Genomic DNA, 18,067 nt, shown 5'->3' on the forward strand with positions numbered 1-18,067 from the left:
AATTTTTAATTTGAAAAGATGAGAGGGAATTAAACAATGTCCAAATCTCATTCTATTAATTATGGAAATAAATTTTCTTGATTCACAGCTGATGATGTTATACCAGGGTTTCGTATTGAAGTCTTTTTGAATTTTAGCGTACCATTGTCCTTTATTCTGCTTTATTATGGTCCAATAATCTCTCCAAAGTATATTAATTCCGTCTTTGATGATTGGAAAGTAATCTGAGAAAGGTGTTTTAACAACATCTCTATGGTCCTCATCATATCTACTTTTTGCAGCTTGATCAGCTTGTGGCTACCTACCACATCGAACTATTATTACATAAGTAGTAATAGTAATTCAATGAGGCTTCAAGATAACTTACCTGATACCTTTACCATTTAACCATACCGATACCTTTACCATTTAACCTTACCGATACCTTTACCGTTCATAACCTCAACCATTACCTTACCAAGATACATTGACGTGTACGTGAAACAGAAAGCACATAGCTCTGAAAAGAGCTGTTTTAATGTTCGTGAAACAAGATTGTTAGCTCTGAAAAGAACTGTTTTAATGTTCGTGAAACAAGATTGTTAGCTCTGAAAAGAACTGTTTGAAAGCAGCACAGCACACCATGCAAGCGGATGCACTAGCAATCACATGCACAGATCTTCACAGAAGTCTTCAAGCTAACTCGCACGTATTCTTCATGATGATCTTCACGAAGTACAATCACGCCGCCGCCGAGTGAAGTACACGTCAGAGATCCGTTCGCCGCGCCGATCGCCGCCGAAAAGGGCGAGACGTGGGAACGTATGATCTATTTATAGATATCGCTCCGCGCTACCGTGCCTCCGACTCGCGACGAAGCGCATGAGTAATCGACAGCGGCACGCGCGGAAAAAGAGAGCCACGCGCGAGAAAGAGACGCAAGGCTTATCCGTGATTGGTCATAAAAACTAATCAACTATTGTTATACTTACTTTTTTATTGTTAATTATTTTATATTTATATTACCACTTTTTATTCAAATATATTCGATCGACACCTTCTGATCAAGACTTTCATTTCGACACTACAACAGTCCCTAAAAGCTTTTTCATTACCTGATATTCCTCTGTGGGAGGGTACCCAGGCTAGCTCAACGTAAACATTTCTCGTATTTAAATTGCACAGTAAATTTCTAATCTTAAATACTAAATAATTTGTTTTAAAGGTTAATTTACAACTGTCTATAGCTAGTAAAGCGCTTTTGCTATCGCTAATAATAATAACATTTCTAATATTACTACTGGAATTAACATATAATAATGCCATATAAATTGCGTAACATTCCGCAGTAAAAATTGAACAATTGTTGTTTAGTAAAATACATTTTGTACAGCCTAAATTACTGTCGAAATAGGCTGCTTTAACTTCTTGGGTGCTTTTGGATCCATCCGTATAAATTTTATAAAAATCTTTTTTGTGATCTAATATTCTAAGTAATTCTGTTTTACTATTGATATCGAGAATAATTGTAAATTTTTTTTCCCAAATGCTTTCAAATTTATATCCATAAATAGGCCATAGAGAGCTAGAATAGACAGATTTTGAGATATTTATCGTAAGATGTAAAATAACTGACATTTGCGGAAGCATAGCAGAATTTATTGATTGAGCGTTAATAATATTTGTAGAAGACACTATACCACTTGATAATTCTTCTACTAACGTTAACTTCTTAACAGGTAAAGAAGAGTTTATTGCAAGCATTTTTAGACAAAATTTCTGGGCTAACATCAAGCGTCTTAATATTAGAGGAGGGATACCTGTTTCAATTTCCATTGAGTTAATTGGTGTAGATTTCATAGCTCCCGTAATTATTCTTAATGCATTATTTTGAATAATATCTAGTTTCTTTAGTAGAGATGGTCTAGCATTTATATAGGCAATACAACTATAGTCAAAGTGGCTTCTTACTATGCTTTTATATAAAATACTTAGAATCTTTGCATCAGCACCCCAAAAAACTCCTGATAAATATCTTAATATATTGATTCTTTTATAAGCTCTTTTACATATACAATCAATATGGCTATTAAACTTAAGTTTACTATCTATAATTACACCAAGGAATTTTTGTTCCTTTACAATAGGGATGTTTTCATTGTTATATGTAACTTGAACATTACAATTTGATTTTCCGAATAACATAACTGAACTTTTGGTAGAATTAATATTTAATTTAAGTTTATTATGGTAAAAAGTTTGCAATTGACTAAGACCTTGGTTTATACTACATTTAGCTATATTTATATTTTGATTAATAGAATACATGACCAAATCATCTGCATATTGTAGGATATTTACATTATTTTCTCTTACATTATTTTGAATCTGAGAGGTGTATAGATTGTATAAAATTGGTGATAAGATAGCACCTTGCATTAATCCTTTATGTGCATATTTAGGCCCATGTATAATATTATTAAATTTAACATATACTGTACGATTATAAAAGAAGTTGAATATCCATCTTAATAACTTACCAGGTATTTTTAATTCACTCAAAACTTTGACCAATTGAAACAGGTTCACATTATCATATGCACCTTCAACATCCAGAAATACACAGATTGCATTAGAGTGAGCAAAGATAGAATTTTTGATGTCAGCAATGAATGAAACGAAGCCTTCAACTGCACTTTTACCTTTTCTGAAACCTAGTTGATAATCAGGTAATAAAGAATTTGTTTCTACAAAATAATCCAACCTTACTTTAATCATGTGTTCAAATATTTTCCCTACGCAAGAAGTGAGAGAGATAGGACGATAAGAGTTATGATCTTGAATTGGTTTGTTATTTTTTAAAATTGGAAGAATACATTGTGTTTTCCACGATTCAGGAACAATTTGAAAAGACCATAAAAGATTGTATATATTTAGAAGAACTAATTGTGCTACTTTATGTAACTTTTTAATCATTAAATATGGAAAATCATCCAAACCAGGTGTCGAATCTTTCCTTGACAGTAAAGCACTATTAAATTCATCCCAACTAAATTGTTTTAGAAGAAATTCATTATTTTTATCTTCTTTTGTTTTATCAAATAAATTATCTAAACAAGTATCATTTTCAACTCCAGTCTTTGTATATTTATCAAAAAAGTCTGGTATAAAACTATCATTTCTACTGTTAGAACCTATTTTTATGCGATTAAATCTTTTTATAAAATTCCATATATTGCTAATGGGAGTGTATCTATTAAATGAAGTGCATAAATTTTTCCAACTTTTCCTTTTTTCTTCTTTAATAATCCTCTTTTTCGTAGCTTCCATTTTTTTATAGTTGAGATAATTTTCCATATTTAAATTCCGTCGGTAATTACATAAAGCTGATTTACAATCATTTACAGCCTTTGCACAAATGTCGTTCCACCAAGGGGAAGGGGCTTTATTATCTCTCTTTTTTGTGTAATATTTCAATTTGGGAACACATTCCTCTTTTAAATTATTTAGGATATTACAAAATTTGTTGTAAGATCCTACAGGATCTTCATTGGTTATCTTAAAATTAATGAAATGACTTTCTGAAAGAAAATAGTATTTTTCCCAATTAGCCTTATTATACATATATTTATTTACATTTTTATTAAAGTCATAAGTATTTGGAGATGCAATTATATTAGTAAATGTAGGGTAATGATAGCTACCTAATGGATCCTCACCCACATACCAGTCGCATATGGGTGCTAACTCTGGACTAACTAAAGTAACATCAATGGCAGATATGTTGTCATTTGGCCTACGTACAGTAGTGGCACTACCAGTATTAAGAATACACAAATTTAGATCATCTATTAAATCATATAGATTTTTACCTCTAGTTTTAGTTAAAGTGCATCCAAATGCTACATGATGCGCATTGAAATCACCTGATATTATGTATGGTTTAGGGAGACTGGTTATAATATTTTTTAATTTAGAAATATTAATTTTATTTTTAGGTGGACAATATACACATAGAATAGTTAGAGGACCGACTTTTGTATCAACAGAAATGGCAATCGTTTGAACATCTTGGAAATTTGGAGTTGAAAGTTGGACATATTTTATAGAACTTTTAATTAAAAAGGCTACACCGCCATGTTCATTTTCAGCATTTTTAAAAATAAAATCATATCCAGGCATGTAAAAGTGTGAATGGGAACTTTTTAACCATGTTTCATTTAATAAACATATATCTATTTCATTATCAAATAAAAGTGTTTGTAACAAAGGTTTTTTATTATTAATACTTTGTATATTATGTTGTACTAGTTTTAAACTATCCATTATTCAGATAAGTTTTTAATAAAAATTTCCTTAATATGAGATGTGGTCTTAATTGATTCCGAATTTCCTAATGCTACTAATGTTTTTATTATCGAGTTCATGACTTTTGTATTATTTACAATATCTGAGATATTAAAGTTATCTGTTTTTGTTGGTACATGAGGTAATTCTATATTTTTATTACCGTCAACTTTTCCTGTGTATTTCTGTATGCTACTCTTAGGAAGAGCTGGAAAGTTTACAAAATCTTTATTTATAGTAGCCATTGCATAAGATTGCCTATGTTTTAATATTCTAGCTGCTTTTATTGGACAATCTTTTGAAATAGCTAGATGATTTCCAGAGCAATTAGTACACTATAACGTTTCAGAACTACAATCTTTATATGAATGATTTTCAGAGCATTTAGAACAAACTTGTTCACTACGACATATTTTAGCTGAGTGATTGAACTTTAAGCATTTAAAACATTGTAATAACGGAGGGATATAAGTATGTACTTTATATCTCCATCCGTCTAATAAAATATATTCAGGTAGAGAAGTACCTGAAAATGTTATTGATATGGTTGATAATGGGATTAAATTACCTTTTTCGCGTTTCATGAATCTACGTATTCCAACAACGTCTCTATCACAGCAAATTTTTTCAAATAATTCCTTGTTTCCTATTTCTTTCGGAATATATCTAATAACCCCTACCCTTTCCACAGAGGATGCAGGTATGTATGCTCTTAAATTATGCTCTAATAAGCATCGGGATTTCAAAAAATCGTTCGCTAAAGCTGCCTGTTTGAAAGATATTTTAATTTTATTTGAATTAATCCTTGCTCTCTCATGAACCCCCTTGATATTTTTGAAATATTTGGAGAGGTTTAAAGGATTCATATTGCCAAGTTTTATTTCTCTATCTAAATGTTCTAAATAAACCACAAAGTCGCCATTTGAGCTGTTGTCTGGATATTGTCTTGTATATCCATTTTTAGTGTATGTCTTATACTTATCTATTGTTGGAGTTGTAATTCTTCTTTTTTTTCCTGATATTGACTTCACTGATCGCTCCTCCTCATATCCATCGCTTTCTCCTTGCATTTTTATTTATTTTTTAATATTAAATACTATTAAAATTAATTTTAATTATAGGACGATTTTAAAAAAGGCGCGTTTCTCTTCCCGCCAAAAAAGAGAATCAACTGCGAACTAAATTCAACACTCAACAGACTAAACACAATATTAATTATTACATTATTTCAATATTTTAGGGTGTGTTAAAAATATTTTTGTAATGCTTTTGTGATTTTTTTTACTGCTATTTAACTTAAAATAAAATTCTTAATACACACAAAGATTAATAAAAAAGATCATCGTGAAAATTTATTAAATGGCAATAGTCCGAACCCGAAGGCTATGAGCGCGTTCCACCATTCCACCAAAGGCGCACAACGCCAACGCAACAACGACCGCTGAAATGAGGATCAGTACGAAGTAGAGAAGCAAAACTCATTTCTTCAGCTTAAGCTTTCCTCCAACCAACGTAAACTTTATGAAATTTTCCATGTCTTCTTCCAACTGAAATATAAAAAACTATTATTCGTTTATTTGCATCTAACTATATGAAATAGCTGGGGCAGGTTAATAAATGCTCCGAAGTTGTGTCAGTAATAAAAAAATATCCTGTGCTTTTTGCTTTTTTATCCGAGTACGTCTCTGTGTCATTGTTTTGACTTTGGAATATCGTGTAGAAATCGGAACGGGCAAGTAGATAAGTACGTAGGTTTATCCACAAAACTCAAAAAAAGTAAGTAGTTACGTTTTTATTAATACAGAAGGCTTATAATAAGAGAATACTTAATTACACTAAGTTTAATAGCAGGTAGCAACTTTTTTCTCAACAACTAAATAATACGTAGGTATAGTTAAATAGATACTTACATCGCAATGATCTTCATAAACATGGCGGGAATTTAATACAACTGTCAATGTCAAATTGTAAATGTCATATATCATTCGATTCTGTAAAAACGCAATGATAAATTCTCGCAAACCCATGTTGAATTAAATTTTACTCTAATCTATGCGAAATATTCACTCACAAAACCCACAGCTGTATGTTTTCACCATGCCACCATATTGTGAGTACACAGCTGACACCTGGCTCTTGACAGCGCCCAAATATGCGTTCCACTTATAAAATTCGCCCAAAACGCCCGCAGCGTTTTTTACGCTTGTGAAACGGCAATTTCAGCGGTCTTGATCGATGGCGTTGTGGGCCGTAGGTAGAGCGCACCCAGAATGGGCACCGGGGGCGTTGCGGACGCTTAATGGAACGCGGTCTGTTTGACATTTGTGACTTTGTGTTTTATTTAATTTGACAGGTGTTTCAAAGGTTCAAGGTCCAGTTGTATCGCATACAGCTGTTTTTCCTTTTATCCGTTCTAGTTTTCTGTATATCAATTAACAACTATTGTTATTCGCTAATTACTACATTGTAGTTACGTAATTGTGCCTGATTTTGTGTATCTCCAACTATTGTTATCTTAGGGATTATTCTGATAATAGTTATGTTGAAAAATTGGTAACTTTGTTAAAAAAAATCATAATATCCATATCATAATCGCCACATTTTTGTATAAAAAATAATTCAAAGGCTTAGGTAAGTTGATATTAATTTCCTTTTTTATTCCACCGATTGTCGTGTGTTAAAAAAAAAAGTTACATTAAAAACAGTGTGTGATTAAAATAATTTTTATTCACCACACAAAGGACATAATGGTGAATAGTAATAACTTAAAACGATTTCCTATTTGTTATAAAATGTAAAATCAGAATATACTTTTCAAAGTTGTTAGCGTCAGTTTTTATCTGAATACCTTATATTTAAATGTTTTATAAATTTGTGTAAATGTTTGTCTGTAGAGATGAGTGAGCGCCCGCAGCCTTTAAAAGCCGTGAACCGGTTCTTCGAAGGGAAGGAACCATGGCAGATAGTGACCATGACTGCCTCTTCAGTGCTCGCTATAGTTTGGGCTCACAGTCTCTATAACGCTAAAGACAGTAAGTAAACATTTTATGGTTTTCCTCATTTTTATAGCTTTTGTGTCGGCAACTTGTTTTTAGGCTCGGTCCCCTCACGTGACTAATGATTGCATATGCCGAAATGTGTGTTTGCACATAACTTTCAAATGAATATACACCAAATTAGATCATTCTTTTTTTGTGTTTCTGATTGTCACAATAAAGTTTGTATTAAAGGATATTAAAAAATATATTTATTCTCGAAAAACAAGATATGGTGACACCAAGTTCACCAAATTAGCTATTAGACTGTAAATATTTATGATTGTGTTTTTTTATTTTATTGCATGTTATCCTGGATATAGGTTCTACTTGAGCTAATCTTAACCCCTACCTGTCTTAAGTTTTATAGCTTATGTTTAAGATATTTAAAAATTTGAATAAAAGAATTATTAAAATATTTAATTAAGTACACATAAATAAGTAAACATTTTAAGCTCAATGTGGACCAGTAAGATTTACTCCTGTGTCGGGGTCCAAAAACGCACACTATAAACAAGCACAAACACCCAGACCGTGATAATCTTTTATATGGCCAATACAAATATTTTTCATAAGCAAGTATTGAATATGTAACCAAAAGTTTTGTTAAATTCCACGCAAACGAAGTCGCGGGCACAGCTAGTATAAAATAAACTAGCTGACCTGATAGACGTTGTCGAGTCTTAACTATGAATATTGAATTTCGAATTGGTAGAAGAAATAAAAAATATTAAAAAAAAGTGTTATAACCAATTTTCTGTCAATTCTATGTCAAACGTCATTAGGCTACATCAAAAAAGTTTATATTCTCCAAAAAGCTAAGGTTATTAACGCGATTGACGACAATCGGAGGAAACTCCGTGCCCTACAGAGGGAGGTGAAAACTTGCTTCGCCGGCCTCAGGGATGACTACTACAGCAGACGCTTAGGAGAGCTCACCCTGTCGCACACCGCTTACTGGTCGTGGGCGAAGAGACTCCGAAGCGTCACCGTAGCCTCCGCACCTCATTAGGCCGAATCTCCCGGCAGTCCTCGACGACCTGGACAAGGCCGAGTGCCTTGCGAGTAGTCTGGAGAGCCAATGCTCTCCGAGCACTGAGCCGTGCGATCCCAGACACCTCTCGATGGTGGACGGATCCGTGGAACGCAGGGCGGCTTCACCGCCATCCAACGAAACGCTTCCATCGACGACGGCGGAAGAAGTAGAATCGATCATTAAGGAACTCCACGCGAAAAAAGCCCCGGTTCCCGACCGTATCACCAACAAGACGCTTAAATGTCTTCCTCAGCAGCTTATCATGCTGCTAGTCATGATCTATAACGCCCTTCTGGCCGGTTGCTCGTTCCCCGATCAGTGGGAAGAGGCGACCGTGATAGGAATCCCCAAACCTGGCAAATCCAGGAACCTCCCTTCGAGCTATCGACCCTTCAGTCTGTAACGTCACTCGGTTAGGCGTTGTAGCGCTTCCCGTTGGATCATTAAAATTTGACCGGACTAGCTATGAGACATACATATTATCAATTTCAGATTTAGTATCACAGGGACATGAGGTCTTGTAAACCCTGGAGCGGAATATGAATGAAATGAATGATGCATTATAATAAAAATACATAACACAGATTTACTAATTATTTATTATATCTAAAGAAAAGGTGAAATGTAGTTAACAGCTACAAAACAAAAGAAAAAGAGGGTGGTTCTACAATAAATTATTTTTCCAAACTAAACAACTACTAAATTTAACTAAAAAGAAACATTAACCAGATTCATTCATAATAATAATACATCAAAATACATTCTTCTTCTTCTTGTTCTTCTTCTTCTTCTTCTTCTTCTTCTTCTTCTTCTTCTTCTTCTTCTTCTTCTTCTTCTGACCGTCCGAACCGTCCGAACTTCGTCCGTCGGAACGTCCAACAGCATCGAACCCACCACAAACTCTTAACCAGCTTCAACATGTTATTCATTTGTTTGTTTGTTGTCATTCATTTATGTTTAATTACGTATTAAAGACGTTAATTTATTCAATTTATTATTCAAATATTTCAAAATTTTGAAGATTATATGATGATATTTTATTCTAGGCGTCACTGTAAGACTAAGGAGAGAGTTCTTCAGATGGCTTCGTCAAGTGCCATTCGTTCGTCGCAAGATAGAGGAACGTATGACAGAAATCAAGCGTGGTTTCAAAAAAGACGTGGCGAAACGTCTGGCCGGTATGACGTTGTACAGAGAACTGCCAGAGAACGGGTTTACAGCGAAGGAGGTTGCTGAAGAGGTCAAGAAACTTGTGGCACTAGGTACCTTATTTCTATACTAAAAATATAATTTTATATATTGAAAATAATACAACGAAGTTCAGCTACCCATTTATAGGGATAGGGCACAGGAGCAAAGGTTCCAAATTTAGATCAGTCCGACTGCGAAAGTATCCCAAGCTTACACAAAATCACAGCCAAAAACACTGCCCTTATGTAGTGCCTTATGATCAATGTGCAACAGTGATGATAATTCCCCCCACTTTCGGTAGGTAACAAATCACGTGTTTAAATAGTCAAATTACTTTTCCTTGTAATTTAATATCCGTGTTTTCAATTGATATTATCATTATTCTTTTTTATACGAATAGTGTGACAAACAAGACAGTGTACTACAGAAGCCTCGCAAGCACGTTGCCTACCTTACCCCAAGAGCTTTCTACCTACTCACCACTAGCTGTGATCTTTTGTAAGGTCGAGGTACTTCCCCAGCTGGTCTGCTTCAGATTTTGAGCAGACGTTTCCTTCTGTGCCCTACCTCAGTAAATTATATTTTGCATAAATTATGTTTTGCATAAACATACATGTTACTAATTTTAGAGAAAGTTTAAATAGCCCAAATTTAGAGTTATATGTTTTAATTTCAGGTTCTTACGATTGGAAGGGTGGCAATGTGTCTGGGGCGGTGTACCACTTGAGCGAAGATATAAGCAAAGTAGCGTGCGACGCCTACGCCTTGACTGCATACACGAATCCATTACATTCGGATGTGTTCCCTGGCATCAACAAGATGGAGGCCGAAGTAGTACGGATGACTATCAACTTGTTCCACGGGGACGACGAGTGTTGTGGCACAGTATGGAAATTTCATTGCTTACTTTTTACTGGGTGTACCGATTTTAATGATTTCTTTTTTTTTAATCGAAAGCTGGTATTAGTCATGTTGTCCTATTTAAATTTGAGTGCGAACTGACAAGTATTTTTTGATTTATCACTCATTATGTGTACTATTGTACTATACTTGTTGATGTAAATTGGAGTCAGTATTTTTTTTTTGTTTAAGAACAAACACAGTTTAATTTTATTGTTCCTATAGGTTATAGGAATGTAACGTTTTTTTGCTACTTCAGCAATATAGCCGCCTGTTGTACATTTTTCTTGTAAAAGTTTCTAGTCTGTACTTGTTTTCAGTTTGCAATAAAGAATATTTGTTATTTTTAAAAATATCACGGTCTAACCTTGCGATTTATAATCGAAACTGGATGTTTATGAAGTTTGTAATAGGTAATTATTAGCTCACGATATTTCAGCAATATTGCAAATGGTGTGTTTTCTGATGTTTGAATCAGTATGACCCGTACCATGTCTTTAATTTACTTCTAAATTTGCAATGAGGTATGAAATAAATAAATAGGTACAAAGCTAAAATGTTTACAATGTAAGGTCAAAACATTGATATATTTTATAAATTGTTTTTAATTCAAGGAAGTATATAGTTTACAATTAAGACAAAACTGTTGAACGTTCGAGGAAATTACTCATAAAAATAATTTACCAGCAGATTTACCTTGTAGCTCTTTTGTTTTATAACTGCGTTTTTTCTTTGTATCTTGTAAAACAAGCTTAAAGTAACGAATAATACAATGTTATTTATGAAGTGGTTTATGTTTAGCTTTATTAATTAGTGATTTAAATTTTTTATTCAGTTTGGTAATTATTCAAAGATTTATTTTGAAATTTTTCCTTATTTCGTCCACAATTCACAGGCTATACATATAAAACAGTTATTATTATTTGATAACCATTCTAAGATAATATTAATTAAAAATAAAAAAAAAATACTAAATTTATATATTTAAAAAATATATATTTATACGACTATAAGTTTAATATTTTTATATCAAAATTTCCAAAAAGAAATATCCACAACAATACTCTCAACAAACTTTTTAGTGAATGAATGATTATGTATTATAAAATCAGTGAATTGTGTAATGAGTTTTTGTTTAAAAAATTAATTATATAAATATAAACTGAAATATAACTTTATATAATCTAACCTTCAATTAAAAATTTTGTCTAACAAACTTGCAATTAATACATAATTTTAATTAATATACAAAGTTATAATAATTTGTACATATTTTCAGGTAACAACAGGTGGCACGGAATCAATTATAATGGCGTGCAAGGCGTTCAGAGATCTGGCGTACAGTAAAGGAATTAGCAACCCTCAAATGGTGTTGCCAACAACAGCCCACACGGCTTTCGATAAGGCTGCCCAATATTTGGGTATCGGGGTGGTGACTGTGCCGGTTTCAAGTGATACTTACACTGTTGATTTGAATGCTGTGCGACGCGCTATTGGTCGGAGAACTTGTATGGTGAGTTGAGTATTAAGAATTGAATCTATATTAATTTTATAAGGCTAAATATTTCTGGTTGAACACGCCTGATTCAATTTAAAAATATATATTTTAATGTTGGACAGCTCATTTGTGGAGGAAGGATTAGTGATTGCGTTGAAACTTTTTATGCTCATGGTTTGTTGGTTTATGACTTTATATATATATATATATATATTTTATTATTTGAATAAGTTGAACTTAAATGATGTGCCAACCCGCATTGGAGCAGCGTGGTGGATTAAGCTCTGATCATTCTCCTACATGAGGAAAGAAATGCCCAGTAGTGGGATATTACAGGCTGAAACGAAATGATGTAATACCTTCTAGATAGTGGGCTCGGCTCCCAACTTCCCGTACGGCACGATGGACGACATCGAGGCGCTGTCCGACATCGCCGTGCAGTACGGGGTGCCGCTGCACGTGGACGCGTGCCTGGGCGGGTTCGTGGCCGCCTTCATGCCGCAGGCCGGCCACCCGCTGCCGCCCTTCGACTTCCGCCTGCCCGGCGTGGCCAGCATGTCCGCCGACACGCACAAGGTACACACGCACTCTCACATGCACTGGCACACGCACGCGCACGCGCACACACACTGAACTCACACACAACGCACACGCACATTCACACGCACATGCACACGCACATGCACACGCACATGCACACGCACATGCACACGCACATGCACACGCACATGCACACGCACACGCACACGCACACGCACATGCACACGCACATGCACACCCACATGCACTCGCACGCGCACACACACTCCCACTCCCACACGTATGCGCACACGCACTCCCACACGCACTCTCTCACGCATAAGATTGTAAATTTGATATGCCATGTGTATCTCCCGTGATATTACCTATTTGAAAAAATTATGTTAGATTCACAATTTACATTTTCAGAATTTAAAATTTAAGCATTAAAAGAAACAATAAATTTTTAAAAAACACTAAATATATAAAGAAAATTATTAGAATCATACTGAATTGAAACTATTTAACAAATGTTTTTAATTTGTCTTAACCTATCACTGACCTACTAAAATAGGTAACAATTTTGCACGTTTTTAATTACGCGTAATATTATGAAGTGACGAATCGATTGTTTGTACCGATCGCGTTCAAAGGGTCGTTAACCTGCGGGTGACAGTTTATTAATATTCTACATCACGTAGAAATTTAAAAAAAATGAAAAATCATATTTTGTGACTAAACTACTGGATGTATTTTATTGATTTTTTGTATGTGGGCTTGGAATGTCATTATATATACGATGTCAAATTTATCGTTGTATTGTCATCCCCACCCTGTATGTACAATTGTTACGCAAAACAAAATTAAAAGTTACCTGAGAAAATAAAAACTAACTATACTAAAGATAAAATTAATTCTACTAACGTATGACTATTGTTATTACACATTATGCGAATATTATTGCCCTTTTATGTATGAATGTACGTTTCGCAGTACGGCTACGCGCCGAAGGGTACATCTGTGGTGGTATACCGGAAGGCCGCGCTGCGTCACCACCAGTACACCGTCACTACGGACTGGCCGGGCGGCGTGTACGGCTCGCCCACCGTTAACGGTGAGTGATGTGTTGACAATGTATTATGGTACAGTACAGTGCACCTTACTTATTTACCTTATTTACCTTATTCACTAATACCTTAAACACTATTATACCTTACCATATGTAGTATAACTTTGGTTGCAAACGAAAAAAATAACCGACTGAAATAACATCGACAAATAATACAACGTTACCTACGTTGTATTATTTGACGAAATAATGTTCAAGTGAATAAGCATTACTTGACTAATTTTTCGTCCACCTACGTTACATTGAGATTACTCAAAAAGCACTTGTCACTCAGATCTCGATCAAATTCAAATGGGAGCATACGACAAGCGCCAGCTTACGATTAGAAAAAGAATCATCAAAATCTGTACAACTAGTAAAAAGTTCTGAGGTAACACACATAAAAAATTATCGAATTGACAACTTGGTCCTTTTTTAAGTTGGTAAACAGCGGAGTGTTGTAGTGTGGTAAGATACGGGTACCGTAAATATTCGGTAAGTTATTTGCACTTGCGAGTCTGTGATATGTGATGTATGCGTGCGGGCGTACGTGTGTGCGTACGAATGCGTGTGTGCGGGCGTACGTGCGTGCGTGCGTATGTGTGTGTGCGGGCGTTACGTGTGTGCGTGCGTATGCGTGTGTGCGGGCGTTACGTGTGTGCGTGTGTGTGTGCGTAAACGTGCGTACGGGCGTACGTGTTGTGTGTTTAAATGTAAATTAAAAACATATAATGTGTGTCCAGGCAGCCGCGCGGGCGGCCTCATCGCGGCGTGCTGGGCCACCATGCTGTTCGTGGGGCGCGCGCGCTACGTGCGCATGACCAGGGAGATACTGGACACCGCCAGGCGCATAGAGGCCGAGTGAGTTGTTACATATACGTGTAATCATTAGTATTACAATTATCTATATACACGAATTATAATACGGCAGAACCGAGCTAGTGCGCAACGGCCCCCTTGCTCGTTCAGTCAGAACGCTGAACTTGGTGGCTGATACACTAGACCTTTTTTCTTGTTCGTGGAGTGAATTCGCAAAAGTTACTTTGTATATAATATGTTATGAGAAATGAATTTAATGTTTTTTATATTTATTAATGTGTTATGCGCAAGTCAGCTAATTCTTTCTTAATTGTAGTTTATTTTTTTTTCCTTTTGCTTTTTGTCTTCTTTACTATGTCTAATGAATTGGGTTATGCCTGTAATATTAGATGTAAGAAATAAAGTAAAATAAATAAATAATCAGAAAATATTTGTCAAAGACAGCGTTATTCTAATTATCATCAAATATCATGTCGGCGAATAGTGGGATAATCGAGCAAAGAAACTACGTCATCAATTTCACAATTCCGTCGTAAATCTTAATTTTAATAATTTTCACAAAATTCTACTTAATTTTCCGTCGCGTTGACGGCCTGTCATCTTGACCGGATTGTGTGACAGTGCCGCTAACCTTAGGAAGTCGCGTCAAACTTCCGTTTTCGTTTAGTATCAATGACTGTATACGACAAATATAATTCTTTGGTACATGTGTTTGTCACCTAACTTCTCCTAAACGGCGATTTGATTTGGACTACATTTCTAGTATGCTTGTACGTCTATTTTCAAGCCTGGGTGTTATATACATCATATACAACACCCAGAATGTTAATCAGTCTATCTGTTATAATTTGTCTGTATCTGAAACATCAAGTAGCCTACCGTTGAAACAGACGAGAATATTTAATACATCAGTATCATTATATAAATACATATTTATTTATTGCTTTTTCTTTCAGGTTGCGTAAAATCGACGGTCTGTTTATATTCGGCAAGCCGGCAACCACAGTGATCGCCATGGGATCCAAAAAATTCGACGTATTCAAACTGGCAGACAAGCTACACAAAAAAGGCTGGAGCTTGAACGCTCTGCAGTTCCCGTCCGGGTGAGACATATTCACTTTTTAATACCTTAAAATTACGTGATGCCAGCGTGGTTTTCGCTATTATCTTTTGAACTAACGTTTAATGGCTATGCTCGTGTCACTTTCACTTCTCCTTCTTCTTAAAATTAAAAGGGGTTTCAATAGTGCCAAATGAGCACAGATGATTTCGCCAATGTCACATAGAAACACTTTCTCTGTCAAACGTCAAAACAGATGATTGTATATGCCAAAAAAATCTGTGTGAAATAGTAGCTATTAGTTGTATTATTGATGATTAATCATAAAAGTAGATTAAGTATACACTATACACTATATTAATACATGACTAAATATAAACTAGGTTATAATAAAAACATAACCAAGAATTACCAAGCAGTTGCTCGTCGGCTTATTTACCTAATATCATTCCAGCCTATTGCAGTCCACTGCTGGACATAGGCCTTCACAAGTTCGCGCCAAAAATGCGTGAACTCATGTGTGTTGCCCATAGTCACCACGCTGGGCAGGCGGGTTGGTGACCGCAGGGCTGGCTTTGTCGCATCTAAGACGCTGCTGCCCGTCTTCGGCCTGTGTGTTTCAAAGCCAGCGGTTAGATGGTTATCCCGCCATCCGTCGGCTTCTTAAGTTCCAAGGTGGTAGTGGAACGTCCTAGTCGCCTCTTACGACACCCACGGGAAGAGAGGGGGTGGCTGTATTCTTTGGTGCCGTAGCCACACAGCACCTAATAAAAAAAATATTTTTTATTTCCGACAAAAACTCTATTTGTATGTATAAAATGAGTTCAAACGTAACATTTGTCGCCAGCATCCACATAGCAGTGACGCACGCGCACACGCTGCCCGGCGTAGCGGAGCGGTTCGTAGAGGACGTGCGCGCCGCGACCGCCGACTGCCTCCGGGAGGGCGGCGAGCCCGTGGAGGGCAAGGTGAGCCTTATCGACACGGGCATACGGCTTAATATTCTTTGATATCGCATATACACACGTAAGCGCGTAGCAAAGAACTGCGGAGTAGATGTGCTATCTGCTACGAGCACTTTCTTAAAGAAGGCTAGCCGTTGAAGGAAAGATGAGCCTTATCGACACGACCATACGGTTTACTATTCTTTGAAATCGCATATACACACGGAAACGCGTAGCAAAGAACTTCGCAGTAGATGTGCTATCTGCTACGAGCGACTTTCTTAAGGAAGGCTAGCCGTTTAAGGAAAGATGAGCTTTATCCGCAAGAGTATACGGTTTAATATTATTTTTCGTTGGGTACACGGACGCACGCACGCACTCACGCACACGCACACGCACACACAATAGAAATAAATTAATAAAAAGTGTGACAGCTTGGACTCTCTCGCAGGCGACGTTGTGTGGTAAAACGTCACTCATAACTTGTTTCACACGATTTCCCACGTTCTCTCCACTGTTCTAAACATTGTTTCAGTCCAGTTTCGATAAGAAGTACCTATAAATTATAAATTATTTTTCAGATGGCCATATACGGAGTCGCTCAAGGCATCCCCGACAGGAGCCTAGTGTCAGACATCACGAAGTATTTTATCGATTCCATGTACTATTTACCGAAGCCTGAAGATAATGTTGAGGAATAATATATTTGATACTATACAAGGCTTTTGCCCGCGGATTCGCTCGCGTGGTAAATTTAATTCCAGTGTAGAAACACCTAGTTATTCTTTTTCTAATTACACGAATTAACTTTCGTATGTTTAATTTGCAAAAATGAAATAACAGTCGAAACAAATTATATTCTTTTTTTGCCTCTTAATGGATTATATTTACTAATTTTTTTTAATTGGATGTAAGGTTATTAACTATTACTTGCTAATATTTATGTTTCTTTTTCGTAGGAGTTATTAAATCAGTCCGTCACTATATTATTTTACAAGTTCTATTATTTTTATTTTCCAAAGATTAATTATTGGTATTAATCGTAAAGGAATTTTTCAGAGACATGTACAAAAATATCTGTTAAATAGAACTAATAGTTTAGACACAAGGCAGGTTTACAAGTGAACTTAATTATAATATGATGTATTTAATGCCTAACTTATGTCCACTCTATACATATAAATCGCCTAATTTACACTATGCAATAAAGTTTAAAATAGGATAGCTATATAAATAAAAAATATATTTTATAGAGTTGCCATATGTAAAAAAATATTTATTGAAATAATAATTTGGTTTTCGGGGCCGTTATAAAAACTTTACTTTTATTTAAGATTTTTTATTTAAAATTCGATATTGTCTGGTTGTGTCATAGTAATTTTAAGTTACTGTTTTTGTAATTATCAATAGTCGTGTTTATTTGAAAATATTAGCTTTGTAGGTAATTTGGATGTACTGGTAGCTAAACCAGACCTAATAATACCAAAGTTTTTTTTAGTAATGTCTGAACTAACTAACGTTGTTCTGTCTTGCAGTCTGTCAAACACTCGAAATTTAAATAATCCTTAAATTTTTCAAAACGTTTGCCCAAATTTCTTATGTTTTCATTCTGTAAGAACTGATCTACCACA

At 35.3% G+C, this 18,067-nt stretch overlaps 1 protein-coding gene, 1 long non-coding RNA gene and 1 pseudogene across 2 annotated transcripts; 1 reads left to right on the plus strand and 2 right to left on the minus strand.

Annotated features, from left to right (window-relative positions):
- Positions 1 to 4,304: 4,304 nt before the first annotated feature.
- LOC123654899 lies at positions 4,305 to 5,396 on the minus strand (annotated as a pseudogene).
- A 24-nt stretch (positions 5,397 to 5,420) lies between these two features.
- Positions 5,421 to 13,067, minus strand: LOC123655417. The gene is made up of 3 exons (XR_006743396.1): positions 13,057 to 13,067; positions 6,186 to 6,191; positions 5,421 to 5,497 (listed from the first exon to the last, which is right to left on the minus strand). It is a non-coding gene; the product is annotated as an uncharacterized LOC123655417 (long non-coding RNA).
- Positions 7,223 to 17,430, plus strand: LOC123655416 (sphingosine-1-phosphate lyase). Its single transcript, XM_045591232.1, has 10 exons — positions 7,223 to 7,358; positions 9,444 to 9,659; positions 10,265 to 10,473; positions 11,768 to 12,001; positions 12,353 to 12,562; positions 13,499 to 13,619; positions 14,357 to 14,474; positions 15,389 to 15,535; positions 16,340 to 16,460; positions 17,018 to 17,430. Exons 1-10 carry the CDS (start codon positions 7,223 to 7,225, stop codon positions 17,135 to 17,137), a joined length of 1,632 nt encoding a protein of 543 aa, XP_045447188.1. The 3' UTR covers positions 17,138 to 17,430.
- Positions 17,431 to 18,067: the final 637 nt, after the last annotated feature.

The sequence above is a fragment of the Melitaea cinxia genome, chromosome 7 (assembly GCF_905220565.1).
Source record: "Melitaea cinxia chromosome 7, ilMelCinx1.1, whole genome shotgun sequence".
Taxonomy (NCBI): Eukaryota; Metazoa; Arthropoda; class Insecta; order Lepidoptera; family Nymphalidae; genus Melitaea; species Melitaea cinxia.

Bases quoted from the DNA above. Each gene is read 5' to 3' on its own strand.
- LOC123655416 (XM_045591232.1), top strand. From the start codon at position 7,223: ATGAGTGAGCGCCCGCAGCCTTTAAAAGCCGTGAACCGGTTCTTCGAA. The intron at 7,359-9,443 runs GTAAGTAAACAT...ATTTTATTCTAG, and splicing joins TCTCTATAACGCTAAAGACA to GCGTCACTGTAAGACTAAGG. The intron at 15,536-16,339 runs GTGAGACATATT...ATTTGTCGCCAG, and splicing joins GCTCTGCAGTTCCCGTCCGG to CATCCACATAGCAGTGACGC.